Here is a 19,403-nt window from a genome sequence, read left to right as displayed (position 1 = left end):
CCTGCCTGTGCAGCGCACCGCACAGTAGAAGTGAATTCACTAACCCTCTCACACCGCCACGCGTAGCCGCGCAGCGTGGCGCGGCTTGCACATCCAAGCATACGCAAGAGAGAGAGAGAGAGAGGTCAGTGGAGAAGTGTGATAGTGAGCTGCCACTTGTGTGTAGGTGTGCAGCCACGTGCGGTGGTGAGATAGACCAGCGTTGCTTGACGACGTATTCGACGGAGGGATGCGGGAGTTTTGAATTGCCGTGGCAAATGAGTGCCGGACCCCATGGAAAGCGATGTAATCAGCATGCAATGTTAAAATATTTTTGGTTTCGGATACTAATCTTATTCGTTATATCCAATGGCAGGACAATTTCACTTTGTTAAAACAAGGTTCTAAATACATGAATCTCTATGGGGATTTCAAGGGGAATTTCATTTACTTCATTACATCCATTATTTTGTTATATCCCGTTTTATCATAACAATGTTCTAGTGTATAGGAAACTACTCCACGCCGCGTCCCTGCAAGTGCGCTTCTTCTAATGGAGCCACGATCACTTCGTTAAAAACATTTAATGCTGACAAATTTGAAATGGCACTGTTCTAGCAAATGCCATGCATGCATGGCACTCAATCTTTTCACTGAGAGGCGCCAGCATGGGATGCCGGACTGCAGACGCGGCACCGCAGGGTTTGTTTTCCTGCAGACAAGGGCTTTCCACGAACATTTTATGATTCCGCGAGCAACTAAAACGAATCCAACCCTAACGTCCACTTGGACAGATCTTTACATTACAGTTGAATTTAACAAAACCACTGCACACGACAAATGAACATCACGGAAAGACCACTGCAGTAGCGCCACACAAGACTAATCGCTGTGTGATTTGCGGGTCTGCGCTGAACGAGTTTCATTCGTGTTCTAATGGTACACGTCAGTGGGAATAGACTCGGATGTTCTGAAAGCTGAAAACCACTTTCGAAACTAACAGTGTGTGTGTAGTAATGGCAGTCTCCAACGCAGGGGCTGGAGAGGAAGGGTCGAGAACGAAGGGATGTAACGGCCGCAAGGCAGCAGAGCACTGAGCCGCATGCAAGAGATGTGTGGACTTTTAGAGCAGTCGAGAAGCAAGGACGACTGGTTCGAACAGGAAGTCGGCTCCGAAACTCTACACAACAGTCCGCCTGGCTCAATGGTCACGTACGACAATCGGCCATCTAAACGCTGTATTGTTGGTATTGTTTGGTCACACGGGCAGGCATGTTCACGCATGATTCGCAGTACAAGGGCGCCGATGGTGGCACAGCGCGTATCCATACAGGCTAGTTTGCTTCTATGGTGCATCTATTTCTACCTTACCTTGAATAAAAACGTGCAACAAGCGCTTGGACGAGTGCGAGGCGCACTGTAATCTTGCGTCTGGGTGACACAGGATTTTAGAGGGTTAGCGTTGTGATCAGTACATATCAAACAGAATTTTTCAGCGCGACTGACTTTCAACGTTCACAAGCAAATATATGAGTTTGACATGGCCTTGGAGAAGCAAATCAGTAAGTTCTCACTTTTCACGATCTCGGGAAACTGTCTGACACGTGCGGAGATGCCAGATAAGCTTCAGATAGGCATATTTTATATTTTTAATTATCAATATATCAAACTATTTCAAGATTCCCTTCACATTCAATATATCCGGGGTCGACTGTATATAACGCTAAGCTTTTCAGTCTGAAACCCTTGAAAGACCTCTGAAAAACACCAGCTGAACAGGGCACTTGAACATGGCAAACAGCGCGAAACAATGGGACAGGTGAAACAAATAGGACACATCTTGTGCACCTGTCCTGTCCATTTCACTTGTCCCATCGTCTTCACTGTTTGCCATGTTTAATGGTAACCAATCAGCACAGTTTAGAACCCACATGGTCATTGCACCACTGTTGCTTAATTTACAAAGTGACAAAGAACACTGCTGGCACTTCTCTAGAACCGTGCCAACCTCCGTTCAATATTGCGAGGAATGAAAGGTGAAAAAATATGGCCCAATGAGCATTGAAGATTGCTCCAAAGCTTTGTGACATCAGACGATGACCCAGCCAATCAGAACAACCTCTGTTCTACAAATGCAAGCAGCTGGCCAGAAGATAGTTGGGATGGCACAAAGAAAGAAAAGATGCATGGAAAGGCAGGGAGATTAACCAGAGGTAGTTATGGGTGGCTACCATGCACGAGGGAAGAGGTGGGGGGCATTAAAAGAGAAAGAGTAGAAGGGGAGAGAGAAAGAAAGCAGAATTTGCAAATGTGCCATTTGGCGTATGGGTGAGTTAGCAGTTCTGACAAACACGGTATACCAAGGGACAAGCTGATGCAGACACTATTATGGCATCCTGCAACACAGCACCACCAACTTAGCTCAGTGCTTCACTAACTTTTGCTGTCGCTTGTTCTCTTCGAGGTATTAAAGACATAGCTCTGAATTATGCCCAAAATGACGCCAAAGCAGAGACTCACAATGCCCTTGACCAGCTCGTCCTTGCCATCGACTCGCTGAACTCGCAGAATGTGGTAGCAGAAGTCGAGGGCCTCAAAGCGGCGCTGCTGCCCAAGCAGCACAATCATGGCACAGCCAGCCCAGTGCAATCCTTCCCCAAACAATTGCCTGCAGGCAAAATAAAGTGGCACTTTGTTTGCCTTTGTTATAATCTCAATGTTGCTACTGCTCTCTGTATACAGTATGTATGTATATATATATATTATATATATATATATATATATATATATATATATATATATATATATATATATATGGTCCTTTGTTTTCAGGTTTTATATGTATTTTTTGAATTCGAGGACGGGGTAAAAATTGGGTGCTATTTTTGAAGAGTAAAGCCGAAAAAAATAGGTGGTGTTTTTTTTTTTTTTTTTTTTCTGGCATGAGAATCGAGGAGAATTCGGTGGCCTTGTTTTCTGGGAGCCCAAAGTTCAAGATTGTTCGGCTAACTTTTACAAACGATTAATACAAAATACAATCAATGGTCTCCTTTTGGATACAAACTTTCTATTTAAACAGGCAACTTTCTATTTAAGCAAGCGAAATCACTCACAGGAGTGAATCACTCAAAGAGAGCAGAGCATCCTGCGGGCCTAGTTCGTTCATTTCTAAAAACTGATAGTAATAGTGCAAGACAAAATATTATTTAACGCAACATTAATAAAATCATAAAAAGCAGGTTTACCATTTTAATTTCACATTTGCTGAGTACGAAGCTACTTTAAGTTCATTAAATATTTGGATACTGAGTGACAACATACAGGTGTTATAGAACATAGGAAATGAACAAACAATTTCATAAAAGATCGCCAATCTTCCCAAAACACACAAAACCCAATACAAGTGCCATTTAAAATGAGTTAATTTTAAAGCCCCATCTTTCTAGATGACACTGTAAAAGTTTCATGGTCATCTGAAGAAAAAAAAATTCTTTTTTTCAGAAAATTTTCTTCTCTGCCATGGCTTTCTAGTGTGAAATTAAAGTGGCAATCACGCAGTCAAAAAAAATATTTTTTTTTCGGGTGGGACATTTTGGGTATGTTATTTTTTGGATACTGTTATTAGCCATGATTTTTTTTCATGGAAATCAGTTCTGGTCGAGCTCTGGCTAGTTCGGCATGGAATGACCGTATTAATTTTTTTTTTCTGTTCTTGAACATTCAGCCTATCTAACCCATTATTTATTCCCACATAGTTCTAAATTCAGTCAAATCTCGTTATAAGAAAGTTGCACCCAAGAAAAAGAATGCCTACATTATATCCAATATTTGTTATAAGCTTATATTCATTACACGATTAACAGCAAAAGAAATTTTTGATTTACTTCGTTATATCAGATTATTCCTTATGTTCGTTTTCGTTATATTGAGGTTAGACTGTGTTCTCACCTTTGACACGACCTCCATTTTCTATTTTCCACTTGGACTCAAAGGTTTCATTTTGCATGTCAGCTTGTGTCTCGTGAATAGTGTCATTCGTAAAGTTTTTACTTGTTATATCAAAACATGTTAAGAATTGATCAATCCGCATTCATAACGCCTGCCATAAGCCGCTTTACTCGGTCTGTTCACCCCAAAAAGGTATCTGAGCTTAAATGCAGGACTAACACGTTCACGTACTCTATCTTTCCTCGGATAATTTCAGACTGGAACGCCTAAGCTGCTGATGTGGTTGAACGGCCAAATATTGATTCATTCCTACAAGCGATCAGAAATTGAGCGCCGTAGGTGCCTTCAAACCTGAAATGCGTGCGCACGTTATCATTTTATGTATTGGAATCAATGTTGATAACTTTTTTTTTCTTTTTTTGTGCTTCGCTTGTACGCATTGGCGCGTGTGTCCTTTGATGTTTTTTCTTTGGTTATGCGATATTGTTTTGCTTGAGTGCACTGAGCTTGTATTGGATTACAGTCGAATCTCGATAATTTGAACTCGAAGGGCCCTGAAAATTCGTTCGAATTAAAAGAAGTTCAAATTAAAGGAAGGACGTATTTTTGAAGTAATCAAGCACCATAGCACGATGCACGAACACTGAGAGTCGTGAAATATCGTGGCGCGCAAGCGCATAGCGAGCGCAACCGCCCACTTTGGCCAACGATCGGTTCCCGACAACGGCAGAAATCGAAACTTCAGGGCGTGGACGGCGCCGGCATGGCGACGGGCGCAGCCGTGCGGGGACCGTCGAAGGTGAGGGAGGAGGGCAGCAGGGAAGCGGATTTGGCCTCGGCAACTCTGCCGCTTCGGTGGCAGTGGGGCTTCGGCGGCTCCCCTCGCCCTCTCTCTCAACTCCCTCGCAGCTCCCTCACCTTTGAGTGCCTCCGTGCGCGCCCACCGCCGTGCCAGCGCCGCTGGTACAGTCGGTCCGGCGCAGGTTAGCCCGCTCCCTGAAGTTTCGCTTTCTGCCATTATCGGGATGCGAGCGGTTGCCGGCGTGGGTGCTGGCGTCGCCGGTCTAGCCGGCCCGGCGCCAGCTTAGCCTGCTCCCTGAAGTTTTGTTTTTTGCCGTTATCGGGAAGCGAGCGTTTGCCGGCGTGGGCAGTTTCGTTGGCCAGACTGGGCCTCCGCCGCTGCATTAAGGGGTCTCTCCTAAGCTTTTGCTCTATGGCTGTGTCGGACCAATACCGGTCGGAGGCGCCACCGCGTTATTTGGCGCGCTGCTGAGAGCATTGTCGGTCTGCGGTATGTTCGAATTAGCCGTAGCAAATGCTTTCACGTTCGAATTACCGAGCATTTTCGCCCATTGAAATACGCATAACTTTGATGGGACCACAACGTCAGTTCGAATAAACCGGCAGTTCGAATTAAGCGTGTTCGAATTAACGAGATTTGACTGTATATTCCTGTTCCCACTCCTGCTTAAGGCCTCCAAAAATGGCTGGCAATATGTAACAAATAAATAAATAAATGACAAATAAAAACATACTACAGTAGAACCTCGCTGTTACGTTCCTGGGTGCTGCGTTTTCCCGGTTGTTACATCGTTTTTGGCCAGTCCCGGCACAGCTCCCATAGAGCCCAATGCATTGGTAACCCCGCTGTTGCGTCGCAACTGTGGGACCGTTCCCGCATCATATGTTGTGAACTGCCACCCCGCGCCAGCCCGAGCGGCCACTTTGACTTTTCATGTCGCTTCGCTTGGTGGCTTGATGATGGCATTGGCCAACCAAAGTGCAGGGGGCGACACCTATGACGTATTTTCGGCTTCCGCCAGCAAAGTATGGCCTTGGAGATCCGTATTTGGTATCTAAAGATGGTGTCTATGACGCGTTGTGGCCCTAAAATTACTTTTGGCGCATAGATGTTCCGTATAAAGTCCAAGGGCGATAACGCCGTCACCTCGCGCCGTATGCTGTATGTGCAAGTGAAAGCGTGCGAGGGGACCCGACGACTGCATTTAAATCACGCATCTGCAAGAAAGAAAAGCAGGGAGGGAGCGCGCTTTCTTTCGTTGTGCTCGAAGCACCGGCGAGGGAGCGAGGGGGGAGAGGGAGGGAGGGATAGCGAGCTGTGTTGCACTCTAGCATCAACTGCGTACTGCGCGGCTGCACACGAGCCGTATCTTGAAAGCGATCTGTGTTGGGGGCAGAGTCTAGGCAGTGTAGGTGCATCGGCGGCTCAGAGCTTTGTGCGTGCTGTGTGTTCTCGGCGCGCAGTTTGCGTTGAAGCGATAGACAACAGCACGAAGGTCACTTCGGTCGCTTCTGCAGCGGCGCTTAATCACGCCAGCGTTTGACAGCACGTGTCCGCGCTCATCGAGTGTGATGTGTTCATGTTTGCCTGTGGGTGCTGAGACTATGCTTGTTAATATAGTTAATAAGCGAATGTTTACAACTTTACACGGACGATAAAACTACTATCCTTACATTGTACAGCTGTCTACTAATTAGTTATCGCAATTGATGCTTCGGCTTTCGGGCGAAATGACAATTTTTTTCACACGTAAGGATTAAAATAATATTGTGTGCAGTTCAACACCTACACTCATTTCTCAATTTTTCATATTTCTCGGCTCTGACGGTTTTTTTTTTTTTTTTTACAGTCCCGTGAAAAACGTATCAGCGAGGTTCTACTGTACTGGTGTTTGCAGCCACCCACATCAAGTTAGAAAATTTGCAGGCACAAGTTGGAATACGCTAGCACAAGACAGAGGTAATTGGAGAGGCCGTCGTCCTGCAGTGGACATAAAATACAGGCTGATGATGATGAAACCAGAGCCCCTAAAGTGAAAGGTAGTATGTACTAGTATGTAAACAAGTAAACTAACTCGACAGTGAACTCGTTCTCGCCAACAGGGATGCAGTAGACAAACTGCAGGGCACTCCACAGCCGGTGGAACTCGGTGCACTCCTCCACATTCATGACTCCGTTGGCAGGAGGTGGCCCCACCCACAAGGGGTCGTCCAGGTAAGACTTGATGCGTGTCAGGATGACCTCAAACACCGACAGGCCACAGCACAGGCGCTCCTTCGTCAGGAGGTCCCCCTCCTTGGCAATGCTGGCTTGCTGCATACAATGAAGCATAATTACTAGGGGTGTTAGAATCATGAATTTTCCAAATTGAATATCAATATTAGAGAAAAGTGACTTTCGAATACCAAATTGAATCCAGAATATTTTCTAATTTCTAAATAAAGTGAGATATAAAGTTTACATGGAGTTCTGTCAGGTAGAAAGGCTTATCTCCATTATTTGATACCTGTATGTCATGCAGTTCACAAATGGACAGAAAGTTTATGCTGTCTAAAGGACAACGTGTTCTCAATGAATGACTGGATATTATTGTACAGAAATTCGTTGCTCCATGCATTTGCTGACAAATTGGTGCCTCTATGCAGCATCTGCAATTTTTACAGCACCACATTCATTCTGAATTTTCGGTCCCTGCTTACGTCAGTCATTCATGTAAGAGATCCCCATAAGTGTTGTTATCCCTTATATTCAAAGAGAAACAAATATTTGGCAATATTGAATAGCGAAGACTGAAATGTAGAATATTCAAACACCTACAATAATTACTAAAAAAAAATGATACTAGTAATCTTCTTTTTCTTGTACATTAGAGTCTCAGACAACAGGAACATGGCCAAACAGTAGAGGTGTGCAAATACTTGAATATTTGATTTCAAATTGAATAGTGAACATTCGTATAATTCGGTTCGTGAATGGAATATCAGATATTCGATTTTTTGAATATCGGTACCGATTCGGTGTATGACCCAACCATGGTCGGTGCCATGACGCGCGCAGCGTTCCCACGATGCGCAATTTTTATCAGTACAAGGTTCGACCAGGTCGACCGGACCGATCGAAAATAACGCTATGCTAACAAAGGAAACAACAAAAGCAGTGCGTGCGGAAAGCACGGAAGCATGTGTGAACAGCGGGCCAATCAGCCACCGGAAGACATGCTGATTGTATCGAATACGGGAATTCAGTTCTCATGCACGCAGGTTCGCGCAGTTGAGAGCTTTGAACCCACATGCGAGCACACACAGACAAACTTGGCACGTCACGGTAATTGCCGGCTGGTCGACGGTGGACCCAAACTCTACTTCAACGGCCGTCAATCTAACCCGTACATGTTACCTTGCGACCGATCAATGATGATCCACCCGTATGAACATATTAGCGACAAGCTTTCCGCGACGGTTTGTGGCCCGATATCACATTGGCCGGCGGTGAACTTTCGTAATGGCCACACCATTGGCCAGCTCATTAGGCCTAATCGAAGCTGTGTTGTCGGGTGTCACCGACTAAAATTTTGGTCACCGAAATCAAAACAGATCTATTCATTCACAGGAGTTGCATGGCCCTCAGAAAGCCGACAAACAGCCTCGCCAACGAAAGTGAGTGCACGGGATGACCATTGCATGTTCATGGCCGCCATCCTAGCGAAATACCGTACGGTGGCCACCTGTTCCACACAATGTTCGTAGGTGCACAACAGTCTTTTTTCGTAGCTCGAGTGAGCCGTTACAAGACTAGCTTTGGATTTACATGGCAGGCTCGAAAATATCATGTGACAGCGTGCTGACACCCAGCTGCAGATGCATTTACACAGATGGCAGCAGGACAAACTTGCCATGTGCCTCCTGATTTGAAAACTCTACTATCGGTGCTGACGTCCGATGACTGCGCAGAGCAATGCTAGATGATGTTCGTTGTCTATGTGTGCTAGGTGACGCTTTTGTCTGTCGTGCAGATTGGTCTTAACGAGCTGACGATAACCCACAGAAACCACGTGCCATAAAAATGAAAAAACCCTACTGTTTTTTTGAAGAAAACTGGAAAGCAATAATTTCTAAGACTGCCATTAGGCATAGTATGGCCCACTATTAAACTGAAAACCCAACTGGTATTCAGGACAACTTCGCCATTTCTTCAGCTTCAGAGGAAAAGAAGCACCTAATTCTATTTGACAGGCATTCTATAGATTAAAAAAAAAAAAAAAAAACATTTTCCAGACATTCCGTATACGAACTGAATTGCTATCAGTGCTGGCATACTAATTTGGTGTTCCCTTTAATAAGAGCCAAGCATACTGTACATACCGATTATTACATACCTAAGTTACTGATAGCTAGCAAGGTTCTTGCTAAGTAATGTGGTTAGCCTCCCGAGCACTGCATTTCTTGCACAAAATTTGCAGGCATAAAAGTTTGGGTTGAATTTTCTGACATTTGATTCGAAATCTACTATTCGGTATTTGCGCACCTCTACTAAACAGACTGCCCTTCCTCGTGAACTTAGTCACCCATATGTTCCCAGCCACTGTGGCTTAATAATGGCGCTGACCACTGCACTGTTTCCTGCACATCTGTCCGGGCCTCACGCAGTGTTGATACCTTCAAAAACATGCTCCAAATTGAGGCGTGATCCGTGACTGCGTAGTCACTGCTGCGTGCTCACCACCTAACTAATATTTGAAGCTAGCATCAGAAGCAAGCACCTCATAATAAAGTGAAAGCTTGTCATAACGAAGTTGCACCAGCCACAAAAATACCTATTTGTTACAAGCCTACATGCAGATATAGCGAAACACCATGTGGTGTTTGAAATTTCAGTTACTGCCCTCATACACTGGTACAGGAATCATGCAGGTCTTAAAAATGAGACGTCTGAAAAATTGGTCAACGACTGTGTTGGACATTTTTGCTACCAGAATATATATTCTGACTGAGGCACGTGATAACAAAACTTTGCTTTGCTATAACTGATACCCATGTTGGACCGCGCATTTTCAATTTCGTTATAGCAGAAGAGTACTCCACTGAATTAAAGCATGACCACCCAAATTTTATATTTACTTCCCTACATGCAATAATTAGTTATATCCGCATCTGTTATATTGAAGTTCGCTTGTATCAGGATTAAACTTGACTGGTAGTACAAGGAGGAGGAGGAGGAACAAACTTTTATTTAAACCAGCAGTTTAGTTGGCTGGGCCTAGGCCTCCGACGTGGGGACATCGAGGTCTTGCCTCTTCGCCGCCTCGCAGGCTTGCTGGGTAGCCCAGAGTTGGTCGTCGAGGTGGGAGCTGCGCAGGGCGGCGTGCCATCTCGACGAGAGGGTCACGGTATTATTTGTCGGATATTGGTATTTAAATTCCCATAGCATGTGGGGAAGCGATGCTGCCTGAGTCTTACAGATCTTGCAAATGTTATTAGGGTAGGTGTCTGGGTAGATCCTGTGGTAACGTGTTAGTGAGGGGTACGTGTTTGTCTGTAACAGGCGAAGGGTGGTTGCCTGTGCTCTGTTTAGCTTCTGATGAGGGATGGGGAAGGTAGTACAAAAAAGATTTTATTTTGATAGGAAGGCATCACTATGCAGTGACTTCTTCCAGTGCAGGCACAGAACTTCAACCATTCAAATTTAATGATTTAGCTGAGCCGTATGGTATTAAATTCTTCGGCACATGAAAAAAGATACCCATCAGTTGTTTCAGATGCATAGAATTCACAATGTTGCATAATAAATGTAAGACATTATACATATATTTTAGTTGCAAGCCATTTAAGCATGGCTAATAATTTAAGACAAACAGCATTTAAAGAACATTGATGGAAATCCATATCTTTGTGTACGATTATGTACACCTAAATTCCCCAGCTGCAATTTCAATGTGTTGAATGCCTAGCAACTAGTAGGAATGCCTAGTAGTAGTGCCTAGTAAAGGATCCTCTGCAGCATTGTTCTGTTCATCAATTCAATCTCACGAAGAACATTTGAAATGGGAACTCAAACCTTTGGTGTTCCAAGGCGCTCAATAGTCTGCACCACCTGCAGTGGACCGTACTTGGCTTCAAGACGCTTCAGCTTGGTTTCCGGTTTTTCTCCATCTAGAACGTTAAATTGAAGTTCAGCAATACTAATAACCAGAGTTGCTTCAGGCTATTAAAAAATAAACTGAAGTAACCCACTGGTCATGACAGAAAAATTTTTCCAAGTGGCAATCTTGGCAGCATTATGCTCACACATTACAGCAAAAAAGATCTGCTTAGTTCACTACCCGCCCCTTCAATTTTTTTTTTTTTCCGTGAGGAACCACAAAACTAAAGGTTGGTGTGAAAAATTTCAAGCAATTAATTTTGTGTTCAGTTTCACACCATGCAATTGTATCTATCAGTGGGCTGGACGAAAGAAACTACAAAAGTGCACAAACAAACAAACAACCAACCAACCAACCAACAACAAACAACAAACAAACAAACAAACAAACAAACAAACAAACAAAAAATTCAAACATTTCCAACCTTTACAGTAAGGTCGTGGCAGAATGTTCTGGAATGGTGCAGCATGCTGGAGGTCACACACCTCTTCCTGTGACTGTAGAAGATATAATATAGGTTGGTCACTAGATCTTGATTCATTTCACATTATTTACAAAGAGACAACTCCGAGTGGGGGGGCATGGTTACAACGTAAGTCGCCGGAGTCGTGACTATCTGCACTATAAGCGATACCGCCACTATAACCAAAACAACGATTTTCAAGCCCTGCATGTATGCAAAACATCTAGACCAAGCAGCTGCGCGTATCCGAGAATCGAAGCGTGCGACTGGGAGTTTTGCATCCATTTCAAATTTACCAACGTGAAAGGTTAATGTCCAAGTACCCACGATCTTCACATGAAGCAGATAAAGTAATAATTAAAAAAAAAAGTGTCAGTTTCGCCCGAAAGGCGAAGCATCAATTGCGATAGCAAATTAGTACAGAGCTATAATGAGTAGGGATGGTAGTTTTATCGGCTGCATAAACTTGACACATTCGCTTACTAACTGAATTAACAAGCGTGGTGTCAATGCACACAAGCAAACATAAATAGACTCGATGACCGCAGACAACCACTGTCAAAATGCGGGCGTGGGGAAACGCGCCGCGCTGCAGCGAGCGAAGGTTCGTGTGGTCTATCGCTTCAACGAAAACTGAGCGGCGTAAGCACAGCGCATACAAAGGTCAGAGCTGTGTGGAGATCGCTTGCAAGATACAGTGCGTGCGAGAACACCGACAGCCGGCACAGGCGTGAACGCATTTGTTGGCTAAGTAGAAGCAAACCCCCCCCCCCCCCCCCTCCCTCCAGTGCTGCCTTCCCGCTTTGCTCCTTTTTGCGTGGGAGATTGTGTCGCCAGTTCCGCTTGCGCCCGGTTGCGAGATACACATTTGGTGTCGCAGCATTGCGTCGGCCCCCCTCCCTCCCTCCCATGCCCCCATGGCCTATCGCGCGATGGAAGTTGTGTTTGCTCTCCGCTGTGCGTTCACTCTCTGTGAAGGCGCGCGTCTCCCGCGCGCTTTCACTCGCACATACGGTGCGCGGCAACAATTTTATCGCTCTTGGACTCGTGTTCCGCATCTCATGCTCCTCCTCCGCATCGCCCTCGTTGATCTCCTCTCCTATCGGTGGGCGCACTTCGTTGAGAAGCGTGCTTGCTACCGCCCTTGTCGGCGAGATTTTCCCGCGGAAGCCGCATTATAACCGGTATTTCGTCTCACGCGGCTGCACTGTAAGCAGTATACATATACATGGAGTGCTATGGGAAAATTAACGGGAGTCTGAAAAGACCGTACTATATCCGGTCCTACACTATAAGCGGTTACGTTATAAGTGGTCTATACTGTACTACGATTGTAAAAATAGACGTGAGTGTTTGGAAGCATGCATTGCTATGATATAAGATGGTGGTGATGCAAGGCTACAAAAGTGCCAATTTTTATTGCAAGATAATACATGGAATTGTTTGTCACTGTCGAGAATTCAAATACAAGTACAGTAGACCTTCTGCCATTATGTTCCCTGTTGTTAAATCTTCCCGGCGGCTATGTCACGTTTGTACTTTATGAAGTTGGCACTGCACAGACCCCGAACTTCCCAGTCATAACATTTCTTTCACTCTAATTCACATTTTCTCATTGGCTTCATGAAAGACATCAATGGGGTTACACTCCTTAAGGGGGGACCCTGCTCTTCGAAGCCGGAAGTTAGCCTTTATATCTTTTTACTTTCCTTTGCTCCAGGTTGGTTTAAACTACTTATTTTTGCTTGACTGGACCCCTGTATCATCCTTGGTTTATTTGGCCAATAGCCACTATCACTATAAACATGTTGTGGTATGTTTTTTCTCATTTTCACCACATCATTTTTGATGGAGTCACAGTTCTTAAGCAGTGACATCTCTGGTTCTACTTGTCTTATCGCAATAAGTATTATTACTACTTTTTTTGTCAGAAAGGTAGACAATTAGAGAGTGCAATAGGGCCTATAATATAAACATATAATATTACAGAAATTTTCAAAAAGTAATAATTTGTCCTGGGTGCTACTATGTGTCCTTTAAAAGTTTGCCATGCTCTCACTTGATATAAAATTGGCTTGGAACACTGTTCTTGCTGTTTTGCACTTTTTGTTAGTCTCACATCATTTTTGTATGTCAATCTTTATTCCACCATATATAGTTCAGTAAATAGCTCAACTTCAAGCAAGTTGTGAAAAAAGCTGAATTTTCTTAATTTCTAGCAGGTTATTTACTCTGCAAGAAAATTGAATGTATATCTTAAAGTAGCACATTAAATATATCAATTCAGCAAGTTTCATCCAAATCTATCCAGAAATAAAAAATAATTTCTGAAGTACAGGGCCTTAAGACAAGACAAACCTAGGAAATTGTATAGAACCCCTACTATCAAATGCAAAGCACACGAATGGTTTAAATTGTAAGAAATGGTTATTAATCTTTCCAAACGACCTCCCCAACAAAACAACAGGCTCACTAGTGAAAGCAAGGCAAACTTACACATTTGGCACATTTGATAAAGAAACCAAATAGGCATTTGGCCTCATTTCAAGGAAAGAGTGAGAACGAACAGAAGTAAACTACTCACCAAGCTCTGTTCTATCAGAAGGCAGAACAGTATGGCATTGCCAACTTCCCGAAAGCTTTGGAACATTTCAGTCTTCACATCGGGGTACTGCACAATGTCGTTCAATTGAGCGTGGTAGTAACCAAGGATACCTAGGGTCAAGAAAATGGTACAGTCAGCACTGTGGATGCAGTAGTACAAGCTATAAAAAATATGCTGTCACCTGGCTTATTACAAAGGCTAACCAGTGAAATACTAGATAAGCAAGGACAAAAGGGGTCTTCGTGCTTATATTTTTTGCACATAACAACCGCACAAATATTTTTGGCCTTGTAGAATGTGCTTATCGCCAAGTGCTTTATCTTGCCATTACTCTGTCAACAAGAACTGAAATTTGGGCGAGTCCATAAGTCAAGTTTGTAAGTCAAGGCGAGTTTGTAAGTTTAAAGCCGAGTATGTGTTCTGTCAAATTTATTCATTGAAGAGCCTCAATCCGACATCTGTATTTTATGTCGTGATTTTTGCTTCTTTGCTGTTGATGCTGTGCAACATGTTTTTCCAATTCCAATTTCTGTCTTTGTTGTAAAACTCTATATAAAGAACTCGGTAAAACAGGAAACCTGCTTCGTTATAAGAACGTTAAAATTTCGTTCTATTGAAATTCTACCTTTTAAGCAAATAAGTACAGTTGCCGATGGAATTTTCTTACACGGAAGGGTCTGCAAAATTTTCCGAATTATCGGGCAATCCAAAAAAGCAGATTTGAATGAGAGAAAAAAAAAAAATCATTTTGTTGAATTTGAGAGTCGGAGAAGATACAGTTTCACGCAGTGTTAATGATATTTTGATTATTTTCACATCAGCGGTATGAAGCGAAGCCAGCCCCACTTTCGCGTCCACTTTTGCCCTTGCAGCTGATAGGGGGCTATCATGAAAAGCGCCTGCAGTTGGAAGTGAATACTTCGTCTGCCTCTCACTTCAACACATCTCCGAAACTTGAGATTATGTAACCTCCAGTACTAAACGTTCTGGAAGACAGCGCCATGCCACCTTGGCATGGCCACTTTTTACACAAATGGCAGAATACCTCTAAAACAGGGCGCACGGGCTGCACATTGACAGCCATGCGCAGCCCCGGCTACCCTAGAAAAGGAGACACATGCAGTGGTGGTCCAACTGCGCCCACCGAAGTGCAACTTGCGCCAAGCGCGCCAAAGCACCACCTTTGCCTTGGGCGCTATGCAGACATCGCAGTAGTGTGGCCGATCCCTCCGTTTATGGACAGACCCGCGGCTAAGAATTCCGAGCATTGGCAACGCGGACTTCGCGATCAAGCTTCGCGCAGGGAATCCTTGATCGGACACGCTTTCAGCACTCGATGCTTCAGAATTCACGACGAAGCACATCGAGCGTCGACTCCTCGAGCCCCATGGCTAGGCATTTCGCGCATCACACTTGGGGCTGCACGACTAAGCACATCGAGCGTCGAATCCTCGAGTCCACAGCTAAGCATTTCGCATATCGGCACTTCGGACAGCGTGACTAAGCACATCGCGCGTTGACTCCTCGAGCCTGCGGCTAGGCATTTCGCGCATCGGCACTTGGGACTGCGCGACTAAGCATATCAAGCGTTGACTCCTCGAGCCTGCGGCTAGGCATTTCGCGCATCAGCACTTGGGACTGTGCGACTAAGCACATCGAGCGTCGACTCCTCGAGCCCGTGGCTAGGCATTTCGTGCATTGGCACTTGGGACTGCGCGACTAAGCACATCGAGCGTCGACTCCTCAAGCCCGCAGCTAGCCATTGTTGTTGCCCAAAATTGTTTTTCTGCATTTCTAGTCACTTTTGTATTATGTCTGACTGCATAAAACTATTCTCAATAGTCTACAAGTGCTATTTACATAGGCAAATAAAATCTGTTTGCAACATTTCCTGCTCTGGGCACGCGAGCTAAATGGCTGCGTCAGTCAGTCTGTCTTGCTTGTGTCCATTTCTATTTATTTATTTATTTATTTGCCTCTAAAGAAGTACTTAACAATTGTGTAGTAGTAATAAGCTGCACCAAATGTCATGCACTTGCTTTTCTCCTGCTCCAACTGACCCAAAATGCAAAATTGTGTGCGACAGAACTGTTACAAAATGCTTATGTGGCTGCTCCTAAATTGCTACAAAACAGCTTTTTTCCTGGCACAAAAATTGCTCCAATTCTTAAACTGGCTGGTCCACAACTGCACATGCATTTGATTGCTTTACCACAAGTGAGCTCCAGTTCCTTCCTTCCCTTCCCTTACACCCCCCCTCCCCCCCCTTCCCGTTCTCCTTTGCTTGTGTGGGAAGACAGCGCTCATCAAACCACCATCCTTCTCGGCTCACCCTCACACGCTTTCACTCACACCCAAAGCATACAATGCATGAAGCACGATAGGATCTTATTACACTTGGACTTTATGCTGAACATGGCATTGCTCTGCTTTGGAAGTTGCTCTTGGTCGTGCAACGTGCTATTTGAGAGGTGCACTCGCAAGCAGCCGCTTGTAATTCAACCGTTTGACCATCTGCGTCTGCGGAAGTTTCCATTTATCGTCTCGGCATTACTTCGCGGCGGCAGTGAAATTTCGTTATATTGAAATCATGTATAACCACACTTCATTATATTGAGGTTCTAATTACGTGGTGCTCTATGGACAACGAACTTCATTACATCGAGGTTCAACTGTATTTTTCAACTGAACAACCTATTGACAGTTCAACTGAATTTTTTGTAAGTGGCCCCCATACTACCCTCTTGCTATGGTGCCATACAAATTTTGCATACCCTGTGAAAGTGACTGATGAGTAATAAATAACTCAAAACTAGAACTGACCAGGGGAGCCATAGTCGTAGCGTGGGAGCCTACAGTGCTTGGGCATTACTTTGAGGAGGGTTTTCGTGTACTGCAGCAGGGTACCTTGGATCTGCAATGAAGGGGGAACAAAAAGGACACAAGCTTTTTATTTATATAAGCACTAAACAGCCAGAACGTGAAAATATCGAAATGAGAAGTAGCAGTGATGCAGTTACACATTTATCTCTCACCTATTCATGGGAAGCTGTAATGAAAGACTCCGTATCAGTCAGATCACCAGTGGTACTTTGGCACGCACCTAAATCTTTGTACGCAAGCATTTCTGCCTTCCACACCGAACAGAATATGGCCGCAGTGGGAAGGAATTGCACTCAACTTTTTGTGTCAAGCTGTGCAGTGCCATAGTGACTGAGCCATTGCAGCGCGTCATTCAATAAACACTGACCGAACTATCCACATTAAAAGATTACCACATCTCAGATTCTGCCAAGTTAAACTTGGTATGGTATGTACACTGTGGCAAGTGCCGGTGTACATGCTTTAGCCAAGACGGCACAATGCTACAGCTAACACTTAGTGGTTAAATGCTGCACCAATACCAGACAATTCTTGGACCTGGTAAACAATCCTGCATGAGGGCACCATTTCTGCTTATCTACTATAAGTGTCCTCTCATTATAAGTGTCTCTCAAATACTGACAGCATAAAAAAAGTCAAAAGACTGCATAGCGAGGAAAGTGCATATCGCATAGGCTTGGGAGGATGTTCCTGACTACTGTGAAGTGAGTTAAACTCTGTGCCCACTCAGCACAACTGTTTGAAACATTTTGATGGTCTGTTCAGGCTTCTGGTTGCTTAAGGTACAGAAGAGGACAATCAGCTTTGAATCCTTGGAATGTTTTTGACATGGCTGGATGATTCCCATAGAAGTGACCATGGAGCTTCATTACAATTTACTAGAGGAAGAACTAGCACTGATTGGTAGTTTTGGAGAAGATGGAATAACAGTCGATTAAATCAAAGATGGAGGAGATATGCTTGAAAAACTTGCAGCCCTTTATACGAAAGTGCACCAGAGAGCTGGAAGAATGCCAACATTATACTCATCCATAAGAAGGGAGACGTTAAAGAATTGAAGAATTATAGACCCATGAGCTTGCTCTCAGTATTATATAAAATATTCCCCAAGGCAATTTCAAATAGAAGCAGGGCAACACTTGACTTCAGCCAACCAAAAGAACAGGCTGGCTTCAGGAAGGGATATTCTACGATGGATCATAACCATGTCATCAATCAGGTAATCGAGAAATCTGCGGAGTACAATCAACCTCTCTATATGGCTTTCATAGATAATGAAAAGGCATTTGATTCAGTAGAGATACCAGCAGTCATAGAGGCATGTCATCAATAGGCAATGTCATCTGCAAACCTTAGGTTTGCAGATGACATTGTCCTATTCAGCAACAATGGGGACGAATTACAACAAATGATTGAAGACCTTAACCAAGAAAGTGTAAGATTGGGGTTGAAGATTAATATGCAGAAGACAAAGATAATGTTCGATAGCCTGGCAAGGGAACAAGAATTCCGAATCACAAGTCAGCCTCTAGATTCGGTAAAGCAGCACGTTTATCTATGTCAATTACTTACAGGGGCCCTGGTCATGAGAAAGAAATTTAGGAAATTTACAGAAGAATAAAAATGTGTTGGAGTGCATACGGCAGGCATTGCCAAATCTTGACCGGGAGCTTAACACTGTCGTTGAAAAAAAAAGTGTACAATCATTGCATTCTACCAGTGCTGATATATGGGGCAGAAAGTTGGAGGTTAACAAAGAAGCTCGAGAACAAGTTAAGGACCACACAAAGAGCCATGGAACGAAAAATGTTAGGCCTAACGTTAAGAGACAGGAAGAGAGCGGCGTGGATCACAGAGCGAACGGGGATATAGCCGATATTCTAATTGACATTAAGAGAAATAAATGGAGCTGGGCAGGCCATGCAATGCGTAGGATGGATAACCGGTGGACCATTAGTTAGAGAATGGATAAGAAGAGAAGGGAAGCGCAGTCGAGGACGGCACCAAACTAGGTGGGATGATGAAGTTAGGAAATTTGCAGGCACAAGTTGGAATCAGCTAGCGCAAGACAGGGGTAATTGGAGATCGCAGGGAGAGGCCTTCGTCCTGCAGTGGACATAAATATAGGCTGATGAAGGTGATGGTAGTTTTGCACTACAGCCTCGCAGTTAGACAGAATTTTACATGTGTTCTGATTTCACATGCTCCTTCACACAACAACCTCATCCCACACAGGCACTTCCATTGGTAATGGGCATTATCAAATGAGCAGATAAACACATAGAAAAGGTACACAGAAATATATATGAGATTTGCTACATATAGTATTTTCTGGGTGCCTTTTCTATGTCCACGTCAAAGTTTAAAAGGAAAAACACAACTCAATATCTTCCAGCTTAGTGGCAGTTTAGGATGTGCAATGAATGATGAATCCTGAACAAAAAATACAATACAGAACATCAGAATAATCTTTTCTGGCATTTTGTTGCCAAAAAAAGTCAATAGTGATAGACGCATAATGCACTAAACAATTGACCAAACTAAGCTGGTACTTGCACGTCTTGCCAGTCCCATGCTGGGGTGG

General features: G+C 44.0%; 1 protein-coding gene across 2 annotated transcripts in view; it reads right to left on the bottom strand.

The window, feature by feature from the left end:
* LOC119450201 (cytoplasmic FMR1-interacting protein) overlaps window positions 1-19,403 on the bottom strand; it is a 71,758-nt gene that overhangs the window by 5,885 nt on the left and 46,470 nt on the right. For both annotated transcript variants that reach the window (XM_049665704.1, XM_037713587.2), the window contains 6 exons: window positions 16,760-16,850; window positions 13,916-14,046; window positions 11,293-11,365; window positions 10,784-10,878; window positions 6,804-7,042; window positions 2,500-2,647 (listed from right to left, as the gene is read on the bottom strand). In XM_049665704.1, the coding sequence (XP_049521661.1) occupies window positions 2,500-2,647; window positions 6,804-7,042; window positions 10,784-10,878; window positions 11,293-11,365; window positions 13,916-14,046; window positions 16,760-16,850 (777 nt within the window). The remainder of the gene's footprint in view (window positions 1-2,499; window positions 2,648-6,803; window positions 7,043-10,783; window positions 10,879-11,292; window positions 11,366-13,915; window positions 14,047-16,759; window positions 16,851-19,403) is intronic.

Source organism: Dermacentor silvarum, chromosome 4 (genome assembly GCF_013339745.2).
Source record: "Dermacentor silvarum isolate Dsil-2018 chromosome 4, BIME_Dsil_1.4, whole genome shotgun sequence".
NCBI lineage: Eukaryota > Metazoa > Arthropoda > Arachnida > Ixodida > Ixodidae > Dermacentor > Dermacentor silvarum.
This window is presented reverse-complemented; position numbering and strand designations above follow the sequence as displayed.